General features: G+C 50.3%; 1 protein-coding gene across 1 annotated transcript in view; it reads right to left on the reverse strand.

Annotated features, from left to right (window-relative positions):
- The window catches only part of LOC122381000 (nucleolar protein 9-like), a 37,401-nt gene extending 16,238 nt beyond the window's left edge, over nucleotides 1-21,163 (reverse strand). Inside the window, exons 1-8 of the mRNA XM_043364654.1 lie at nucleotides 20,585-21,163; nucleotides 19,810-20,036; nucleotides 19,321-19,624; nucleotides 18,759-19,102; nucleotides 18,267-18,395; nucleotides 14,098-14,280; nucleotides 13,576-13,719; nucleotides 5,598-5,865 (exon numbers count right to left, since the gene is read on the reverse strand). Coding sequence (XP_043220589.1) covers nucleotides 5,598-5,865; nucleotides 13,576-13,719; nucleotides 14,098-14,280; nucleotides 18,267-18,395; nucleotides 18,759-19,102; nucleotides 19,321-19,624; nucleotides 19,810-20,036; nucleotides 20,585-20,774 — 1,789 coding nt within the window. The 5' untranslated portion in view covers nucleotides 20,775-21,163. The remainder of the gene's footprint in view (nucleotides 1-5,597; nucleotides 5,866-13,575; nucleotides 13,720-14,097; nucleotides 14,281-18,266; nucleotides 18,396-18,758; nucleotides 19,103-19,320; nucleotides 19,625-19,809; nucleotides 20,037-20,584) is intronic.
- Between the last annotated feature and the right edge of the window lie 1,468 nt (nucleotides 21,164-22,631).

The following is a 22,631-nucleotide window of genomic DNA, read 5'->3' on the forward strand; positions in this document are numbered from 1 at the left end:
TCGATTCTTGAGTTCTCAAAACGGAAAGAGTTGCAGGATGCCGGCTTCTTTGCCGTCTTCTCAGTGGTCAGCTAACAGAGCGCCATAACGCGAAACCCTTCTCCGGTGCCTGAGGTTAGACATTTGATTGGCGGAATGGTTGAAATTCACAATAAGTTCGCACATATCAACTGCGCTCAACGCAACATACATATTGATCTCTCATGCTCTCGAAATTCAAGATATTCACGTGTTGGATACATTATGAAATTTTCATACGATTTCAGTCGAACAAATCTCTTGTTTTCAGTTTATATTAAAAAAAAATAGGCATAATATTGGTGCTGCCATTGTAAGAAAAAGTCGTATCCAACACCTTTAATGTAAAAATGAGTAGCAATGCAAAAAAGCGAAAAAGAGTTAGCCTTAAACACTGTCTTCTTTTTATTCATCCTAACGGACAGCCGTTGCTTCTCTTCCGCGATTTAGCCACCACTAACATTGACCATTATTCTGTGTCTGACATTATGTAGCGGTAATGCCTTCCATAAATGTGTCCATCATTGATTTACCATTAACCATTATATGTCCAGTAGAGGCTGCTAATTGCAGGTCCAGTAAAATGGTTTAATCGGTCTCCGTTGTACGGAAATGAGGACAGAAAGTGGGGTTCCGATTACAGCATGAGGTGATTGGCAGCACATTGCTCCATAAATTATCGAGTGCATTGCAGTACACATAACACCAAACACACCTTATTAAACGGGTAATCGCTAGGAGACATGCGAGACTTTAAACTTTGCAATATTCATGACGCAACCTCAGATCCGTCCGATCGGATCAGATCAATCAGGGCAAATAAATAGTGAGAAGTGAGAACGCAACTCAAACCCGATCTAAAAAGTCATACGAATAAAACAAGTAAGATCTCTATTGAGCCAAGAGCCAGTGAACGCAATTATATTGAGTTATTGACGTGATAAATGAGACCCACAAATGGCTGGACCCAGTCTTCCTAGTAGGTACTAAATGCGTACCAACATCGAGCGTAATCCACGCAGCTGTTTCTGAGATGTACGGGAGGCTCCTGCACGTAAACAAGTTCAACAGCATTCTAACCGTGACACAAGGAAATGCAGCGCCTGACGGCCGTTCTCTCGGCTTTCGGGGCGCGGACGCTGGGTGTATTGCGGTACAGCATAGTGGCAGGCGTTGACCACTAGCGCCATCTGTTGAGAGGATCTTCGACAGCCTTGCGGCACAGCATACCACACGGCGCCTAGCGCAGCGCCATCTACATACAGATATAGCAAGAGCTCGGCGGCATGGAATCACCACTCATCAGGGTCTCTAGCACCGTAAATGGGGACTGGAAAATACGCGTATTGAAAACGGAGGTTCTGCAACCAGTCCAACTGCACTTCCAAAACATAACGGACCGACTGTTGTGATAGTTCAATACAAGTGGGTACTGGGTACCTACAAGATTCGATTTCTCGTAGCACAAGATATGATCCTTGTTCCAAGAATAGAATCCGATCGTAGCAGTTGACTAGAGCCCCAGTGAATGTTACCGCCTGCCACCAAATTACATTCACTGGCGATTCCGCGGTTTCATACTGATAAAAATATCAACTGTCCTTGCTTTTTGTCCGGATTTACCCATACGTTTCCTCGCTCACACTAACTCGTCCGGGCCGACGGTCATCCCCACCAGACAATGGCGCTTGGAGAAGGCAACAGCTGAATTTGGGTACACCCTCTTTGGGGTTGACCATTTGAGCGGCAGGCGGGCGGTCCCAACGGGAGACCCAGTCCCACCGGGACTATCCCTGCCGCTGCGACGTACCGTCGGTGGTTGGCACAGGCAATATCTCCACTCTCCACCCTTTCCTACCATCCTAGAGATATCCAATGGCCTGATCAGGCCGAAAGGGCTTACTATCAACAAAAGCAATGCTGATTAATTTGGTATCGAGCCTGAGTGTGAGCAAACACCCACAAAACGATAAAATGAGCTCCCAATAGTACATATATACCTAAATTGAATCAAAATATCTATGCTTCCATCAGCCTGCAACAGAATCAGCCTACACAACGCATCGTCGTAAAGATGAAAAGAGACAACTAGCCTCTTCACATAGAATTCGTTAATGCATGACATTTATGGTGACTTATGCATATTTCCATTAATAATGGCAATAAAATATCCTTTACAACTTGCCGAGCACTGCTTCCAAAGGTATTGACCGTCTCTTTCGTCATCAGCTGCTAAGCCAGCTTTTTATCTACAAACCAGTGTTGGTAAGGGGCAGCAAAGAATCCACCACCAGCTACAGAACATTTCCACGCCAGAAGTCTTCGAAAATACCCTGCCTTTCACCGTCGGCATCATTTCTCAAATTCGGTCGGCGAAACGCAAGACGTGTCACAAAGCCATCAAAGGGTGCCGAGTCGATCGCCGCTTCAACAATCAGTGCCTGGCTCTGGTAACGATCCGGCCGAATCACCGGGCCGAGCCGATCGGCGAAAAAGCCGACCGAGCCAACCAAACATCCCCTCAGCGCCGGCCGGTCCGAGGAGCGCGCCTTTGGAGCGGCCGGACGCGCCGCCAATCGCTGACCGGTCGCGGGGCGGGGGCGGGGGCGGGGGCGGCAGCTCCGTACCAGTCGGCACACAATCACCGCAGCAAGAGGAGCCAGCACGTATCGACCGGCGGCGGCGCTAGCCCGCGCCGCACCGAGCCTCGGCCGAGGTAAACAGGGCCGCACCGGCGACCGGTCGGCAATTTCAGCCTTTCTGTGCGGCGGCCCAATCAGTGACGCCGGTGCCGTACCGCGCCGTGCCAGGCCCGGCACGCCGCGGTCGGCACACCACTTGGGACGGCGCCGGCCGGCCCCGAACGCTTTAATCACGGCCGCGTACACGGCACGGCCAGCTCGACCTCCCCCGTCCCCTGCCCCGCCCCGGAGGACAGTCGGACAGTACGCAGGGCGGCCGTTTACAGCCCCGTCAGCGCACCGACACCGATCGCGTGACCGAAAAATGCCAGTTCCGCCGCGTCCCGTGCCGCAGATATATGGGTGTCGTTGGCCTGTCTCGTGCCGACCGAAAGCTCTTCAAACACCGCACAGTCGGAGCCCACTGCACTCCTCCCATGGGGCGCCGTTTACGACGACGAGCCGATTGCCAGAACCATGGAACGCGGCTGCCTGACCGCGATCATGATGCTCCAACCATATCGGTTAGGCCGTACCAGCTCATGCTTAGTTAATGTAGCCGAACTGTTCACCGTCAGCGGAGCCAGTGCGGTAGTTATTCAATTAAAACTTAGTCTTGGACACTGTATTTAGCTGCCGTTAGTCGGACAAAACTTGTCATGCGGCGACGTGCGGAGTCGGCCACCGCAGCTGCTGGCAGCGGGCCATTAATAGACCAGGCCCGGGCAAAACCGGTGGTAGGTCGTCGGTCGGTGCTCACATCGACACCGAACCTCCGACATGGCGGCCCTTTGTCACATTTTCTCCGGCACGCAATAACAATGAATCGCGCCAGAAGTGTCGCCAATCTGGCGCGGCGCCGCGCCGGAGCCGCCGCGGCGTCCCAGTGCGTTCCGTTCACCTTGTGGGGCGTGACCCGAGTCTGCTGCCCGACCGAGGCGGTGTCAGGGTGCTGGCCTAATTCTCCGCCGCTATATTTCGGTGAATATATCAGCCGGCTCATTCCACGGCCTATGAGCGCCTCAGTACGGACTAAAGCGTCGGACGTATTTTACCAGCCGGCCGGTGGTGGCTGGATACATTCAGCTTCAAATCATGAAACTACACCAGATTCTTGCATGAAACTACACCAAGTTCTCGCATGAGCTTGATCGGTAAAGGCGTTTTATGGAGATAATAATAGCTGTAAGGAGGGTAATAGAAACGAAAATGGATATTATGTCTGCAACACGGCAGTCAACCAGGTCGCACAGGTTGATTCTAAATTACGGTACGGCCTGAATTTGCAATATCATCCTAATGCCCCCAAAGTCTTGCTTGTGGAAAATGTCAGCTCTCAGTCGGTACACAGGGACGGAGCTGGAAAATTATTATAAAAAATGTATTTGAAAGGAACAACGTTTACTTCACGCGACATACCTCAGAATTCAGATACTAAAAATTTACTTACTCATCAAATAAGAATACCGTTAAATAGGAGTGCCATCATTTTATCAGCCTGATAATCCAACGATGTGCTTTGCACGAAACTGTTTCGTAAGTATTGATAACAAGAGATGGACATGCGCATTGCGCACACCCTAAAATATAGAATGCATAAAAATAAGCTGGCTACGTGCATCAAAGTACGCATATAAGCAAAATGGCTATTGACTTTAAAAATTCACTAAATGATTTGTGTTTTAAAACGTCCAGATCACATGCCCCAGAAAATAAGATTCGTATCAAATTTGGTTATCGTACTTCAAAGTGGTAAATTCAGCAGTGTCAAAAATATACTACAATTTAAGATACAACATAGCGATGACATATTAGTGCTTTTTTAAGTCGCACTTTAGTCTTTGAAATCGCTTTAAGTCTGTTGTGGGCCACTTACAAAGCTACCAAAAGTGACAACTAAATGACTTTTGAGTTTGGTCCTTTAGCATACAACAGCCAATTTGTTTTTGTATTAAATCAGTTAAATCAATGAATGATAAGATAAGCTTGCATAAAAAGTCACGAAATTACATGGGATGATAAATAAGGGTTTTTTTGGGGGGGGCACCCGTACTACAGTGGTCATCGGCGCCCATAAATTATATGGGAATCGAGGCCCTCGCCCTACCTTCTGCACCAGACACCCGGACATATCCACGAGTCCCTCTCAGCCCGGAGAAACATTGCTCCTTACCTCCATCGCCCGGCGGCCCGTGCCAGGGTGCCGGCCCGGCGCTGCGCCGTCTTAACGCTGCGGCTCTGCCGTAATCCCCGCCGGGACAGGGTGCGCGTGTGTAGCCGGTGCTAATCTCTGCCCCCCTCCTCCCCCCCCCCCCAACAGTCCGTATAGCCCCGGGCGCTGGAGAGTCATCACAACTACCTCGCTGCCGCCGGCAGCCGAGAACTGATTCATCCCACCCCTAACCCGCTGTTTCGCTGTTTCAGCTTGCAGAGTTTCAGAGGGGAGGAGGGAAAGGGAGAACCTGCCATCTTTCACACGCACACGCACATTCACATTGTGTCTGGTATGAGAGAAGGAAGGGAGCCGCCCATAAGTCATACCCCAGTTTGCAAACACCCCCGTGCCGTCCACCGGCGCGGCTGCGGCTTTGAGCGCAGCACGGCGCCGCAGCCAGAGCCGGGGAGATGCACCCCATCCCCCGTGGCAATGTCTGCGCACGTTCAAACGGCCAGCTCCAGCAATCCCCAGTGCGCGGAATCGATCCGGCCGTGTCCCGCACACGGGCTGCCGATCCATAACTGGCGCCGCCGGCGAGAGAGCGGCGCACTGGCGCAAACGCCGCCGACGCGCCGCGCCGAAGCAAAACAAACGACTCTCGCTCTCTCTCGGCGTGCTCAATAGCCGGTAAAAAGCGCTTCAGCCGACTTGCGCGGGCGCTCGACGGCCCTGCCACCTACCGGTTGACGACGGAAGCAGGTCGGCGAACATCTTGCGCTTGTTGGCTTCCCGTTTGACGTAAGCCGTCCAATCGGCACGCTTCTTGGAGAACAGCGGCAGGGCGAAGTTGCGCACGGCGAATCTACCGAAAAAGTCCTGTCTGAGCTGCTCTTGGTGCGGAGCCAGCGTCTCGGCGATGAAGGAGCGGTGGGCTGGGCTGCCCGAGGCCCAGAGGGCGTCCAGCGCGCGCGAGCCGTGCTTAGAGCAAGCCAGGGGCACCAGCTGGTCCTGTGGATAGAGAAGGGGTGGGGAGGGTCAGAGGGAAGGACTCGCAGAGCTAGGGGAGCTCCCTCTGTTGCCAAAACATGACAGAGCAGCAGCTTGCCGATTTTTAAGCTCAATAGCAGTGTTTTAACGTGACTGGTTACGAGTTAGGTTCATTAAAGAAATGTGCGCAGGGTTTCAAGATACCTGCGTAAGAATATTCAAGCCGATGTCAATGCATTTTGTGGCTGCACTATATCCGAAACAGTTCAAATCACCCAGTTAGTTTAATTGCAGAAGTGAATCATGTGTGTTACCCGGGGAAGTGCATCATGCAGAACATTTGTGGATATATGTAGGACGTAGGTACCAAAAATGATATATTGCCTTTCAGATAACTAGCTGAATTATCTCATAACTCAAATGTCTTCGAGCGTGCCAATATCAATGCCTCCTACCTAATAGGTGTCCCGGACCCGGATGTCACATTTTCAGAATGTCACATATCCGAACCGTCCCAGACAGTCCACGCAATTTTCAGGAAACTGTCTCGACGCTCCGGTAAGAAAGCCTGGACAACAGCGGAACACTTAGGACCGTTTTGCTGGTAACCGTAAACCCGGCACGTCCGTTGACGCAGCGGCGCGGCTCGGTTCGACCGGCCTCTCTCTCCCGCAGCCAGTCTGAAATTCGGCCGGTCATTTTCCACCGGCCGGCCAAGCCTTTCAACTATTCGTTGTCGGATGTTTTCCTCCGCTAAGTGGTGGCCGAAGCCGAACGGACGTCGGTGCGTCGCTCTCTATTGAATTCACCACCGCCCCCTGACGGCAGAAGGCTGAAACTTCGGCTTCGAGTCCGCCAATCGCCGTTTGAGGAATAGAGGAGCAGGGAGATGAAATACGGGTGCTTGAACCACTCAAACCGTACTAAAAGAACACAGTACGGGCGTTGCGAAGAAAGGTATGGACAAAAAAGGCATGTAAATAAGCGCAAATAATTTCAGAAGGAAACAAGAACCGTTATTGATAGAGAGTGACTCACAAACTGATTTTCAATGAAGGAAAACATATTGCAAAATGCAAGGACACATGGCTAAGCAAATCCAGTACCTAGATCGTGTAACGTGCACCCAGTGACCCAACAACATATAACCCAGCTCAAAATTAACTTCGACTCAATCGTCGCACGTCCTCATGTCAATCTAACAACAAAACAAGCTCGGTAACAATTCTGGCGACGATAGCTCAGCTCAAAGCAAGCGTAAACGACCCAGTTGTCAGCCACTGTCTAGAGATCCTATTTAAAGGAGCATCGTCGATGAGTGACGGCTTCCAGCCAGTTTGTTCAGGAGTGCAGGCTCACATTACTCGGGGAGCAGCGAGGCGTCGCACGTCGTCCGATCAGCCGGCCGTGGCGCGGTCTAATTCAGACTCCGGCCCGGTCACCGTATCAATCAAACTTTCCGCCACCGGACCGGCCGTTCCCGGGACGACCATCAGAACAGCTGATCTAGAGGCAGCAGATGCGACACCGCCTCACCCTCCCCGAAAATGGGTCAGCTGTGGGCGTCAAATGCCCGACAATCTACCGATCATGTAACGGTGAAAGCTATAATCATTTCATTCCTTCTATGTCTCAGGCGTTGCAAAAACACGTTGACAATATATAGGTAAGTGCATAATGTGCATAATTAAAACGCAAGCTCAAGATATCATACTTGTCTGATAATATACTAATCGCTCTGAATTTGTACGCAAAACAACGCAGGCCAACAGGGAAAACGATTGTCTCGACATAAAAGTCGCAGTACGGCAACCGTTACCCCTCGCTCGGAAATATAGGGTTGCTGAATAAAACCGAAGCGCATCAAACTGTCCAGCACACGCTCATGGTACTGAGGATGATGGTAACTGTTAACTGCACGCCCAGTGGAGTAAGGACTGTGTTTACTGTATACCTGGCCTATTCAAATACATTAGCCTGAGGGGTGTGGTAATAACTGGTGTAAGCAAAGTGACCACGGTCAAAAACGAATTACCAAGTCAACATTTTGGGATGGCCTCGTTCAAAAAATGGCTAAGAGCTTCGGTCTAGACAATTATTTTATCGTTGGCATACAGTAAAATACATACCAGTATAACGCCTTTTGGGGCGACTAACGGAGCGAGCGAGAGGGTGAGCCTTGCACGTGCGAAATTGCGAGGGGGTACCTCCAACTGAGTTGTGCACGGCACCCTACTAACCGGTCTCTAGCGATGTGCCAAATTTGAGCACAATCGGCCCAGCCGTTCTCGAGATCTGGAAGCGGCACCCTGCACGTGCGCACGTGCAAAATGGGTCCCAACTGACTTTTGCACGGCTCCCTACTAACCGGTCCCTAACCATGTACCAAATTTGAGCGCCATCGGTCCAGCCGTTCTCGAGATCTGGAATCGACCCCTGCACGTGCGCACGTGCAGCAGCACCCCAACTCTGGCACATGGATATGCATTGCCTAGTGGGTGCCTACCTACATGCCAACTTTCAGCGCAATCGGCCAAGTAGTTACCGAGATATTGCAACAATTACAAAAGTGACACCTCTTCGTTTTGCACGTGGCACGTGCATAAGGGGTCACCCACATGCATCAGGAACAGTCCAATACTTGGTAGAAGGAATGAAGCTACCCTACAAAAATTACCGCATGTAAATCGGTCAAGTGGTTGCTGAGATATAAGCCTCGCAAAAGCGTGACCACGGCCGGCCGGCCGGCCGGCCGGCCGGCCGGCCGCTCATACTCAGAAATTTCCGTTAATCTAAGGAAAGACTACGCTCGCTTCGCTCGCTCCGTAACCAAACTCGGCCGGTGATAAATTTTCAAGACCTCAGTCCTTACTGATTTTTGAACTCGGCCTTCGGCCTCGTTCAAAAATTCAGTAAGGACCTCGGTCTTGAAAATTTATTTACACCGGCCTCGTTCAGTATTGTATATAACCGCACGTCTACACCAGACACTGTTAACCGCTTGCCCACAAAACTCTGCCGGTGACCAGCCGTAAGTAGCCTCCGGGAAAAATCAATCGCCGGCGGCCATAAAATGGCGTCTTGTCCGAGAGTTACCGGTGCCGAGTTCTGACAGCCCCGGGGGATAGATGATGACCTGGGGACGGATACTTCGAATGCCGTGGAGCAAGGGGGGGGGGGGCACATTTCCGCGAGGTGCCACAAAGGCTTTGTTCGGGTACCCAGAGGATGGGATTATCAGTGCTAATCTCGGGCGGTGGGGGGAGGGGGCAGATCAGCGCGCTGTGACGAGGGTTGGGAAGGGGGGGGGGCGGTCGCATTGTTCTGATGTCCAGGAAGGCAGCGGACGGACTGAATGGAGCCCCCGTCTGCGGCGCAGATTCACCCGGCCGGAGCTACAGACTGTCCCTCAGAGGTGGCGAAATTAGAGGTGGCAAAATGTGGACCCGAGGACCCGGTCCAAAGAACCAGTCTGCTTAGACCTGATCCGACTGGTTCCAGAAATGTACAGTCGGGTCTGGTTCGAGTCTGGTTCCCAAAATTTTCATCTTTTGCCACCTCTAGGCGAAATGCTCCGGTACGTCCACCATTAAAATCGAGCGGAATTAAGTTCAACCATGATTGACCAGAGGGATTCACTTGAAACTCAATCGTGTAAAATACGGATATAAGGAAGCGTATAATTAGCACCCAAGGATATTGCAAATAACATGCTGCAGATTGACGTCCGAAGTATTTGTCCTGTCGGCTCAGGCAGCTAGCAACGACCGCTGAAATAAATGCCGCGTAATGACATGCAAACCAGCTTTCCACTGTGATTATGTCGAGAGCAACAAAACTGACAACTACAGTCCCAGGCCGGCGATGGCACAGCCCACCAACATAGAAAGGCTCTTACGTTTATTTGGCATCCGTTTGCCGGCAGTAAACGATGCCAAACATTCTGTCTGTTTCTGCCCTAGAGTATACTGTAAGACGCCGGAGTAAACCGCAATGCTGCTCGAATTGATACAAAACCGCGAGCTGATTGACATACAGGTTGTTTTCTTAGCAGGGTGCAGTATTTCACAGCATCCTGCTTTCCTAAGCTGTGCGACTAAAACCAAGCCACCAAAAAGAGAAGCAACGTCGCTCTAAATGCGTGGACTAATTCCACGAAGTAATGCGGCGTGGGCTCACGTCAGTCGGATCTTTCCCTGCAAAAGGTTCGATGAGCTGTGGTTGCTTTCCCGTCCTCAACATTGGAAAAAAGCTCCATACACGTATTCTCAAATAAATTGCGCTTATTGTGCAGTGTGCTTTCATTTCCAAATGTCTAAATCTGGTCGACTCAACTTTATATCACGTCAAAACAAATGTTGGTGTTGGTGAATAGACCTATTCCGCCTACATTACCAACAGACCAATGCCAGTCCCGCGTTACCACCGCTGATCCATTCCAACTATTTCCAACCATGTTACCGGTACCACAACACAGATAGGTACGATCTCCAACCCCTTCCCCAATGACGTAAGTTGAGTGTTGTTTTATGAAAAGTTCGGACTTATCGCGATACCGGTAAAAGTGGTGGGAGTCCCGGTACCACTATGGCATACCAATAAAAGGTTATCTTCGGTTTATTTTTAGCCAGAGTATGGCTGTTTGATATCGAAATGGTTTCCCCACAATGGACGGTTGAAGGTTTGACCTCGCGTTGCTGGAATCGGCCGGTCTGTGTTCATTGATTACACAAAGACAGCCGCTGTTCGGAGACAGCCCGGCCCAGCGCGGGGTAAGTACAGCGGCGGTGCGATGTCGGACACTGCTTAGTACCGACAGACACCTACCTGGGCGGCCGCACTGCCAGTCGACACGCCAACCGTATACCAGTCAATCGCATTACACTTTCGGCGGACAGGGATTAGCGCAACGATCACACATGAACGAGGCGAGTCGTTACCGGATTTATTATTTCACGTGCAGGTGGAAGTTCGTTGGTTGCCGCTAAGTTTGGCTAATCAATAGCAGCTATGTAAGTTCTACTGACGGAGGAGAAACGATACAACGTACCACCTTCTGGTAAGGGAGTTATGCGGGTTAAGTATAGGCAATCGCCGAGCTATTGATCAAACCGCTGCAGACATCAGTTCTTAATTACTGAAATAAAACATGACCACTTTTAGGTCACTCACATACAGCGAACGGCTCGCTATTGAACACTCTTTCACAAGCGGAATATCATTGATTACTGCCGCGCATTGCGTAGTTGAGCCCACACCCCTTCCCCGGCTAACAACAAAAGGCATTCAACTGTTATTGAACTGGAAAACGGACCTTTCATTGCACCTGAAAAGTGAACCATACAGCCTGTGTACCCGCCCTTTGAATGTAGAATACTGGACAGACAAACAGTCACTAGAGTTGAATTGAACATTGCAATGCACTACCTCCCATATGTCCCACATTTCTATAAAGGCTCTCCATCAGATAAGTTAGCGCATTTCCCGCGGCAAACACTGTCAGAGGCGACTGTAATGTTGTGCCAATGACGCCATAAACAGTCTCTGAGACCAGGCAGGCGTGGGCTGGGGTACACTGAAAAAAACATTGACCACTGTGGTGGTGTGGTCAGCTGGTACATACATATTGAACAGGAGGGGCCCGGCGGAGATTAAAGAAGATGCAGGACACATTGGCGGGTTTTTAGGGTACAACTAAACACCAGTAAAACGTCTTTTGGGCGAAGAACGAGCGAGCGACATAATGAGCCCTGCACGTGCGGAGGGGCGAGAGGGTACTTCCAGCGGGCTTGTGCAAAGCACCCTTCTAACCGGCCGCTAGCGGTGTGCCAAATTTGAACGCAATCGGCCCACCCGTTCCTTAGATCTGGAAGCGGCATTCTGCACGTGCGCACGTGCAAACGGGGTCCAAACTGACTTTTGCACGGCACCCTACTAACCGGTCCCCAACCGTGTATCAAATTTGAGCGCAATCGGCCCAGCTGTTCTCGAGATCTGGAAGCGCCCCCTGCACGTGCGCACGTGCAGTAGCACCCTAACCGCAACACATGGGAATGCATTGCCTGGTGGGTGCCTACCTGTATGCCAACTTTCAGCGAAATCGCCCCAGTAATTACAGAGTTATTAAAATGGGAATAAATTTGGCACCTCTTCTTTTTGCATTTTGCACGTGCAGTGGGGGTCACTCACATAGATCAAGAGTATCCAACCTTTGGTAGTTCGGATGCATCTACCCTACAAAAATTATTGCAAGACAATCGTCCAAGCGGCTGCTGAGATATGAGCCTCTCAAAATCACTACTTTTGCAAAGCGGCTTGAACACCCTCACGTGGCACGTGTCACGACGGTCACTGAGATGTATCAAAAGTAGTCAATTACGGGGTAGAAGGGATGGGGCTACCCAGCAAAAAAGACCGCAGGCCAATCGGTCCAGCGGTTGCTGAAATATAAGCCCCTCAAAAGCGTTACAGGCCGGGCCGGGCCGCTCATGCTGAGATTTTTCCGTTATATTGAAAAGACTTCACTTCGCTCGCTGCGCTCGCTCGCTCGTAATTAACGGCATATTTCTGCAGTCTGCACACTTTCAGTGCGACAATGCACGAAATTCAAACCGGTCTGAATTTGAAACCTACAACATCAGCCATCCCATTTCTATCGCCATTAACCTTACTTTTGTGCCACGTGACCACAAACCCGGCAACCAATATGCCGTGATTCGGGGGGAAGGGGGTACTGACCATTACTCTGAAGAGACTGGAACAGAGTGCCACCGCTCGCAGCTCTGAACCCAAATAGATAGGCACCAAGCTCCTAGAAACTCGCCATTTCCGGTGAAGCAGCCCTGAGGGCACCGGACAAGTTACTGGCCCGGCCAAAAAGCACGCATTGACATTCTGAGCATTTTTACTATATGGGGCCATGGGCGTAAAGATTATGAAAAGGCTAAAATTGTCTTTCATGCCTACCGAACCCATTGGCCAACGGTCAATTCAGTGGCTACTGGCCACTGGCCATCCATTTGGCTAAGGGTCTGGTGGTCAAATGCCGTCCACCGCGGGGTAGGTGGCACCACGGGCGGTACACGAGTGGGGCGAATCTGGCGCCACCGTCGCTCAACGCACAGATCGGGGGAGGGGAAATATTGAAATTCGGTGATTTGCACCGATCTGGAGCCACTCTGACCATCTGTCACAATCGGAACTTTGCATTGGCAAAGTTCCGATCCAAACGAGTAAGTTAAGCGCAGGGAACAGGTAACAAGGCTCACGGGGCCTATTAAAGTTTAAACGCCTACCACTGTCACGGAGCACATGTTCGAGCTGTTGTTCGCAGGTAGGCACCAAAGGTGAGCGTAAGTAGGTACCGCTCCACTCAGGGCCCTGTTTCACCGGTGATAGCAGCACGCCGATTTTACGACTTGTCAAATTGGGTTTCCATGGAGACATCAACAGGCCCATTGCTCCAACACTACCACAAGTGTGACGTCAGCTCGCGCAATTTGATAGCAGCGTGGTAGCAGCAGCCCGTGAAACAACGCCCAGAACAAAAAAAAAAAAAAAAGAGAAGCGCAAGAGGAATACAGCCAGCCGTTTTCAATAACGCCGTTTTCAATAGGTAGCTCATACCGCGGGCGAAAAGCCAACATCCTGTAAAGTTGATCTCCAACTATTTTTCTATACCAAACCCATTGGGTCGCCCACCTGACGCTGTTGACCACGTGACCTACCCACCTTCAGACTCTCCAGCAGACGGCTCTTGCCCTTGTCGCCCATGTGCGGTGACGTCATCAGGACGTCGATCACGTGACTGCCAGCCGGTGATTGGATGATGGCCGACAGTTGGTCGGCGCGCAGTGACAGCAGGCTGCTGATCAGCTGTCGGCGTGACGTCAGAGACACAGTGACGTCAGCAGACGGCGGGTGACGTCACACCCGGTACAGGGGAGATCGCACAGGACAGGTGTAATTGGGCATAGATTATGTTGAGGGTAGTAGGGGCTCGAGATTTTGGGCATCCGAGCTGGTTATGAACTGTACGCAGGAGAAGACGATGGACAATGACAGAGATTTGCGGGGCGATTGATTGTCACATATATAAGCTTTAAAAATGAAACAGACATTCAAAACTTTGCTGCTTGCGATTGATCAATAAAATATCTCGCAACGCAAAATAGACGCAAAGAAGCGTCACATTATTGGTGAGGTGAACGAGAGTTTTGCTGTTATTGTTATAACAGTGCAGCACGCGCTCACCTTGGTGGGTTTGGAGAACTTGAGCAGGGCCTGCACCAGCAGCGAGCCATCCATGGAGATCTCAACAGACGTCAGCTGGTGCTGAATCCGTGCGAACTCGGTCCACGTACACCGGTAGAGCAGACAGGGCGCCAGCAGAGAGGACCGGTCGGCCGACTCGCAGTCACAGACACGTGCCGCCAGCTGTGGGAATCGAGCCTAAGGTTAGGGCCTGACTGCAGGACCCCGAGAGACAGCAGATTCACATCCGCGCCGCCAGCTGTGGGAATCGAACCTAGGGTTAGCATGGCCGAGAGATAGCTGACTTACCTACTGTCGACAAACACCCCATTTTAATCTACATACCTCACTCCCCGGCGAAGAAATATGAATTTTTATACCTACTGAAAACACCCTCTCAGGCCCTCTGTTTTTTATTGGGTTTCGTTTCAGCACCTTGTAAAATGATCAGGCGAAACGATACCAGTTTTCTCTAGATCGGATTCAGTAAAGTTCTGCCGTCAGAAAAGCAAAGTTTTCGAGAGAAAAAAAAAAACGTTGACAGAGGAACAATGTATTTCAATACCTGAAAAGAGCACATATCAACAGCACATGAACACACCATCAACACGTTGCCACAAACTTATGTCTTATTTTGAAGACAGGACAGTGGATCTGAAAACAGCCACACATTTTTTTGTCTCAGGCCATTATTCGGAGAGTGAGAACTGCCAGCATTCACACAGCATCAGACATATGCGCCGCAGCTGTGTTCCACGAGCCATTGTCATCACCCTCTGCACGCACGGCAGAGGCGGTCGGGCAGCGGGCGGCCATTCAGCGAAGGGTCGGTCAACGCCTGCGTCACGGTCCTTTGTCCGCACGGCTGGGGTGACCGGTCAGCGTCCGATCATGCACACATAGCCGGCCAGGCTGTTGCAGTCCTCATCAATCCACCCGAACGTCCATCCCGGGTGGGCGTGGGAGCGGTCGTAGACGGCGCACTCCTCCTCTGTTGTATCTCCGGGCGCCGGGGGCATCCACTCCCCCTTCTCCGTCAGCAGCGTGCCGTCGCTCCAGCGCCAGCCAGCCTCGTCCAGACGCAGACCGATCCAGAAGCGCATGAACGGGCTGATGTCCAGGAGGAGATGCTGCACATCATAGCGGTGCTCCAGCTCCAGCGACGCCAGCCGGCCGCGCGGGTGCAGCTCGGCGCACGCGGCCGCCGCGCCGTCCGCCGTACGGTTGTCGGCGCCGACGATGAAGCAGCTCTCGTTGAAGGCCATCCACTTGTCGGGGCATTCGTCCAGCTGGGGCTGCAGCGCCTCCAGCCGGCGGCGTACCTTGGCCAGCTCTCGGCGCAGCTCCTGCTGGCCCTTCAGCAGTTCCACCGTGCCCTGCAGCAGGTCCTGGAGATCGCCCTGACAGGCCGGCTGGTCCGTCGGTGACGCGGGTGGCGGCTCCGTCTCGCCTCGGACGGCCGTCACTGCCAGCGCGGCCAGCAGCGCCGCGCAGCTCAGCTGGGTGAGTAGCGGTGCCATGGCGGACAGAGGACAAGTGCACGGCGTGACGGTGCTCCTCGCGACTTTATACTCCTCAGGGACGCGAGTTAATGAACGCGGCACCAGGCGGTAGCGAGCGTGGCGACAGGGCGGGTGCGTCCGCCACCGCCGGCAAGGTCAGACACCCGAACGGAAATCCTGATTACGGGGCATTTTCTTTGTAAAAGGTAGCAGCGACCGCCAGACAGAGGACACGGTAGGGATGAAGTTAAAGTATGAACAACAAAGACAATGAATGCGCCAAAAGTAACCGAGGGAGTCCGTATAAATTGTTTTATTCTACAAAATGTGTCGCCTGAGAAAGACAACTGGTTTCTTAGCCAACAGTGTAATGTGTGTGTGAGAAGACAACTTCGCTGATATTGCTTTGCTTGTACGCAATTTGTAGAAGTTTTAACCCGGCAGGCGGTGGGCCTCCCGGCCACCTTCCGCGGGGTGTGGGGGGGGGGGGCATTTTTGTCCCCCCCCCCGTATCTCCGAAACTACTGGACGCATCCGGAAAATTCAAACGGCATTCGATAGCCCTGTCAAATTTGTCGAAGGAAACCAAATTTCGTTGACCTCGGGGTCACTGATGACGTCACAGGTCAGGTCAAAGATAAAATGTTTCACCGTTAACGGGTCTTCTAGGGAAAGCGCTATGACACCGAGTAAAACCTACGTTGTCGAAAATCAGCGATAGGGCGTCATTTGTCTAGTAAATATGTTGCTATTAGAGGTCACTGGTCATACCAGGTCAGGTCACCAAGGGTCACCACATGAACCCAACTTTACTAAGGTTGTGCGATGCATGTTTTATGGCTAATTTTTCATTTCCAACTCAATAATCTTGGTTATAAGACCATCAGGTACGGTTTAGGTCACTTTCTGGTGGAGGTCAGGTCAAGGTCAGGTCAGGGTCAGGTCAAAAAGGTCAAATTTCAAAGTTGTTAGCTTTGCATAAAATGGGTATAGATTCGATGCAGTTCGTCACGGGAAGTCTAATGGTGGTCTTTGTGTTGCGCTACGAGGTCTAGAATTGCTAAAAAATTGAGTTTGAAAATTTGACGTCATCAATTTTGAACAGTTTGTTCGCTATAATATAACTTGCCCAAAATAAGAGGTATCGATCTCAAATTTGGTATGTAGATAGAAGGCAGTAGGGATTGTCACAGATATTCCGTTTTTTCGAAATTCAAAAAAACGTTTTGGATTTTTCGGCTATTATATTTTTAAAAAATCTATTTTTTTATTTTTGGGGGTCAAAATCCAGAAATTTCACAAATCCGAGATAGCAGTTTTGTAGCCCTCCTGATTCTGCACCTTTTATATCTGAAACATTTTTCTGTATCTCTAAAGCTGTAGGCCTGACAGCTCTTCCCGCGAAACCTTTTTTTTGTCGAAAATGGCAGAAATGAAGTCACTCCGACGTCATTTGCGGCCAACCTATCATAGCCTTTGGAATATTGTTTGGTCACAATGTGCAACAGCTATTCACGGGAGGGTACTGAAAGTTTGGTGACGATCGGCGTAGCGGTTCTGGAGATATATCGAAAAAACTAAAGGGGAGGGGACAAAAAATGCCCCCCCCCCCACTGCCTGGAAGGTTAAGAAAATAAATACCGTTGAGATGTTAATCCTCCCCCGTATAAGGGGGGGGGGGGGGCTCGAACGGCCCCCTCGATTTTTTCGCGAATAACTCGCGTAAAATCGGCCGGTCACGACGAACTTTTAGTACCCAGGAGTTAGTAATTTTACACCTACCTACCCTAAAAATGTCATGACTGACCCAATTAGGGTAGGTGTCAAGGTCACCTGAAGATCAGGTCAGGTCATTGAACTTTGATAACCTTGGTTCCCTTTTTCGAGTTTTACGTGTTTCTAGGCTGTTTTTTAGCTGAATTCGAGTTTCGAAACTATTTGAACATTTAAAACGTAGATTTGGTGCTTTCATAACATGTTACCATGGATTAGGAGTACTTAATCCATGATGTTACGAAGCTGTCAGAGGCGATTGACACGTATTACGAATACCCGGCAGGACCCCTACTGGTTGACCTGACCTGACCTGACCTGACCCGACCTGACCTGAATGCATAAAGACATCATCTGTATTCTGTGATCAAAACTAGCATGATATTCGTGATCAGCACCCCGAAAAATCTTAATGCAGCCACACTTTATGACGTTCTAACAAGTCCCGGTTTTCCCGACTTTTGGGTCATTGACCTGATGGAAGGTCAACCAATGACCTAGAACCTTAAAATTGGTTATCATCGGCTTCCTCTCGTCAAGGGCAGCACGCTCGTTCTTTCCACGAAGTTCTAGCTCGATCAGGGGCCAAACGGAAAGGGGACGATAAAACGTTTTCTCAAAAGCGTTTGAGGCCAGGTCAGGCTCTACAAACTTGGCGTTCTTGGAAGGAAAACTCGTTCCGGGCGACACCTCCTCGTAAAAACACAGCTTCCTTGTTTGCTACCTGGTTAGGAACATTTCCCAGTCCCTCTCATGAACAAGGTTCGACCGGCCACCCGTTGCAGTGAGCACCGAGCTGAGATAACCCGACCCGTCCCGGTCTCACCTTTATCAGCCAGTCCTGAGTAGGCCTGCTCTAGCCGAGCTGGGCTAGCCCGCCTCTGCCTCACCCACCTTCATTAGCCGACTCTGGTGACTGTGCAGACGGACACAGGCCTGCGCCAGTGCTGTCGGCAGACGAGACGAGGTCCACCAGCTCGCTGGAGACTCGCCAGCCTCCAGCTCGTCCAGCACGGGCTCCAGCTGCGGCGGCATCGGTGAGAGGCAGGTCAGTGGTAGAGGACGGACGTGTTATCAGTTAGTGAGCGATGTTGTCAGGTGGCTGGGATGTCAGGCTGGGGCGGACAGTAGTACAGGCGGGAAGGCAGCGCAGCAATGCTTACTGCGATGTCGAGCCCGAAGGTCACTCACGTCTGATAAATTGAGAAAAATACCACGGAAAAACGAAGCATATTTTCATCTTATTAGGCATCCTGCTATGTATACCGATATATCACCGTTCAACATACTTAAACCTTCATGGCATTTACTCATAGGTACTGAAATCAGGAGTCAGCCAGCACTGGCCGTTATTTATTCGGCCAGGCGGTTGGAGCTACCACTCACCAGGTCGCCGCTCGGACACGCCTCCACCATGCGCTGCACGGCGATCGCCGTCACGTTATCCCCCAGCAGCGCCGACAGACGGCCCAGGAAGTATTTCCGCTGCAGTTTCCCGAACTCAGCCTCCTCACAGCTGGCAAGAGCGGCCTCCAGCACACGCAACTGACTCTCGTTCTCAAACACCGATGGCAGAGCGTCCGCATCGTGCGGCGCCGAGCTGCCGAAGCGCAGCTTGATCAGACGCTTGACGAACTTGCGACTGAGAACCGTCATCGGTAGGGTGTGTAGAATGTGTAGGACTACCTGGATCACTGCGGAGAAGTTCTGGTCGGGCGAGCTGAGACCTTCTGCAAACGAACACGGAGAGTGTGACATTCAGATTGAGCGATGCATACCAAACACTCACCGATCAAAAGCAAAGTTATTTTCAGAACATAATTGCAAGTGTTATACACAGCTGACGTAAAATAACGGACGATAAAATGCAATTCGTGGTAAAATGCATGCTACATGTTTTCGTTAGCATTACCCATTTATCAGACTCTAACTATAACATGCATCTCACCTGGAAGGTCAGCAGCATTCTTCAATGCCTTCACCATCTCAATAAACCTGTCTTTAAACTCTGGCGGCGACCTGGCCTTGTCTAGCGTCACGGCTGCGGCCTCCTGGTCCTTCCAGCGCTGCTGCTGACTGCGCCGACTGCGGGTCAGCTGCGGAGCGCGACAGCCGGACAGACACTCCAGGCAGGTGCGCACCACGTGAGAGCCGTACTGGTGTCGGCAGAGGGAGCCGAGCCGCGCCAGGAGCCGCTCGCTGCAGCCCAGCACCCAGTTCTGCAGGGCCAACTGGACTGGGGACTGACCGGCCTGAAGCAGGGAATGAACAAGCAAATTAATCTGTCATTCAACAGAAATTATAGCATAATAACTGATAAGTCAAAATCTTTGGTCTGACAAGTGGACCTAGTGTTGTTGATGAAAAGTTGTACATATTGATGATTTTTTTTTTGCCAAACAGCAGATTATTATGATGTAAACTAAGAAAAAGTTACCTGAATCCTGCAGGTCATACTAAGAAGGAGAGCTTGCAGGACATGGCTTGCAAATGGGTCCTCGCAGAGATCTGTAAACTGCTGGTCCATCGCTGCAGAAAAATCAAGGAGAACCTCATCTCCCACATCTGGGATAAGTTGTTCAATAATCTGGGAGGCCAGACTGTTCTTGCTGAGCGGGACCTCCTCTCCCTTGGTTTGGGTGAAGACATTCCTGATGAAAAGAGCTGCAAAAAGAGTTAGGACCAAGTAAGCTCATGTTAGGTCAATGGATCATTTAATCATTTTAATGATACCCAAACTATAAGTACATCAGTAGGATAATAATCAAAAAAATCATTAAGTATGTTAAAAATATGACTTATTCCTTTCTTTGATTGGCATTTGGTAGACGCATCCAATCAGTAAATATTGCCTAACACCATTACTGACTAATGTATTTAGCTATCAAGTTAAATAACATGCAAACTAGCAATGAACTGAAATGCCTAGTCCTAAAATTCCCTTTAAAATAAGGAACCTAGCCAGATGCCAAAGCATTGTGGAAGCCAGCAGCAGCAACCAGCCGGACCATTACGTTTAATAAATATTCACCAGTACAGTCACAACTATATCACAATCTTCACAAAAATTATATTGCCAAAAAATACCAGGAATATGTTTTCCACCAGACTGGAAACCCATCATCACCAGCACAGCAACCGAAGTAGGACCAACAAATGCAGTCAAATTCTTTCAGGCCTGCAGTGCAAGTGGGATTGTCAATTTGAGTTACCTTTATCCTCAGGATCATCAAATGGTTTGCCAAGCTTATCCTTCACATGGATAAAAAATTCAAGTGACTCCTTCTGAATCTGTTCTCCCTTGATTGCATCCCATTTTAGGAAATATTCGCTTTTGGTTGTGTCCCAAGCTGCTGGTTTTCTTCTCCGACCTCGTGCAGCACCGATTGGCGTCATGGTCATAGCCGGGTGTCAATATCGCTTAGAAGCGTTTTGAGGCAAGCAATATCAATATACTTGTCAAGAAATCACCAATCAAATATTTAAACAGTCAAAGTCGTAAAATACACTTCTTTCAGTCCGTCAAATTGTTCATAACCCAAACACGTGAATCCGTGTGCCCTTTACGTGCGCATCAATCGCCTATGCTTCATGGGCGCCGCCATGTTTCACTCAAGAGTATTTTTATTTATCCGTTACGAATTCAGCTAACTTATTTTACTTTCATGACATCGATGTTTGTCAATTTTCAAAAATTTACATAGAACTTTTTCGAAAAAAAATAATTTGGGCCGGATCGATGGGTTGAAGACACGCTAAGTAATCTTGGACACGCTAGCCGTTGCTTGTTCGTCGAGTTTGCAGGTGATATGACGGGTGTATATCAAATATGCGACAGTTCATTAGTGCAAATACTACACGAGTGCTACAGATTCAGAAGTGCGACTGCTCGTTAGTGCGATTAAGTGCTACAGGGAGCCTGACGCCATTAGGCCCTTAGGCGGTTCAAAAAAGCGACGGTTTTGATTGGCTAGCGGTTGACCAATGAGGCTGCCCGTTCCACTGTGCTTTGCCAGGTACACTCCTCAACAACGCGATAGGGACGAGGCCGGTGCCATCCACAGCCGCCAGACCCGCCCGGGCCGGACCATGCGGGCCTACTCGGGCCGGCGCTCGGGCCGGGTGGGTGTGATTCATGGTTTTAGGGCACCCGCGCTTCAGAGCTCAGCGGCACGGATGAGGGGAGGACAGCACCAGCCGCCGGGCCGGACCACGTGGAGCGCGGGCGGACCCGCTTGGGCCGGGTAGAGTATAGGGGGTCGGGGCGAGAGAAAGAATGGGATTGCAAATTCTGGGACGATTTGACGTTTTTTATGTCTATGAAGTGTAAGAAAACAGGCAATTATATAGTAGGAGCTAAATAGAAATTGACAAGTGTCATTTTATCTTCATCGGAACACTGCCGTGTACAAACCAATGAACCAGTAGGTAGTTAAGTGGATGAGGCCGAAATATTTTTTAAGTGTCTCACCTCACTGTAGCGCAAAACCAAACATGAAACATAATAGGCATAGCTAAATGTGTTGATGAAATTGGACTGAGAAAGCAAATGCAGTTTTTGCAAATTGTTACTCAATCGTCATAAAATCGTTCATCGTAAGTAGCAACACGTAACCCTTTAATTGCGAGAAAGATTCCGACAAAACTTTCCCTGGTATCGTTCTCAGGACGTTTCCCTATGAAATTACTAGTTACCCTTATAGTAAACACAATTAAATTTCTGTTGTAGGCACCTACATGCACGGCCTACATAGCCTGCCAATTCACGGCGCCACAAATGAAGGTTTTCCATACTAAGCCACTTTTCTATGAGAACGTCGACTTTGATATGCAGTATGCACTCGTAAGCTCGGCATTCTCCACACTCCAGTCTCCCTCTTTTCCATTTTCTGTGGAATTTGGTTTGAATGCGTGCCTCTACTGTGCCTCGTCTGTCCTTCGGCTGGCCGTCGCTGCGCCGGTCGTTCGGCTCGGCGAGATGTATAAGCACTAGTAGTAGTAACTGCATAGGTGAACTCTAGGTAGGTAATATATTACAGTACAAACCTAGTAACTGGGGACCTCAGATGCTAGCGCGGCCCGTAGAGCCAGCGTGGGAGCCCTCAAAGGATGTCGTGAGGGACCTTGGAGTCAATAATGGGGCTCACAGAGGATGTCATGAGGGCTCTCAGAGTCAGATGCCGCCCAAAAAGTCGTTGTGTGGGCCGAGAGACCGGCATGGAGAGCACCCGACCGTATTGGACTCTCAATAGTCCCAGA

The sequence above is a fragment of the Amphibalanus amphitrite genome, unplaced genomic scaffold (genome assembly GCF_019059575.1).
Source record: "Amphibalanus amphitrite isolate SeventyFive unplaced genomic scaffold, NRLGWU_Aamphi_draft 000111F_arrow, whole genome shotgun sequence".
In the NCBI taxonomy this organism is placed as follows: domain Eukaryota; kingdom Metazoa; phylum Arthropoda; class Thecostraca; order Balanomorpha; family Balanidae; genus Amphibalanus; species Amphibalanus amphitrite.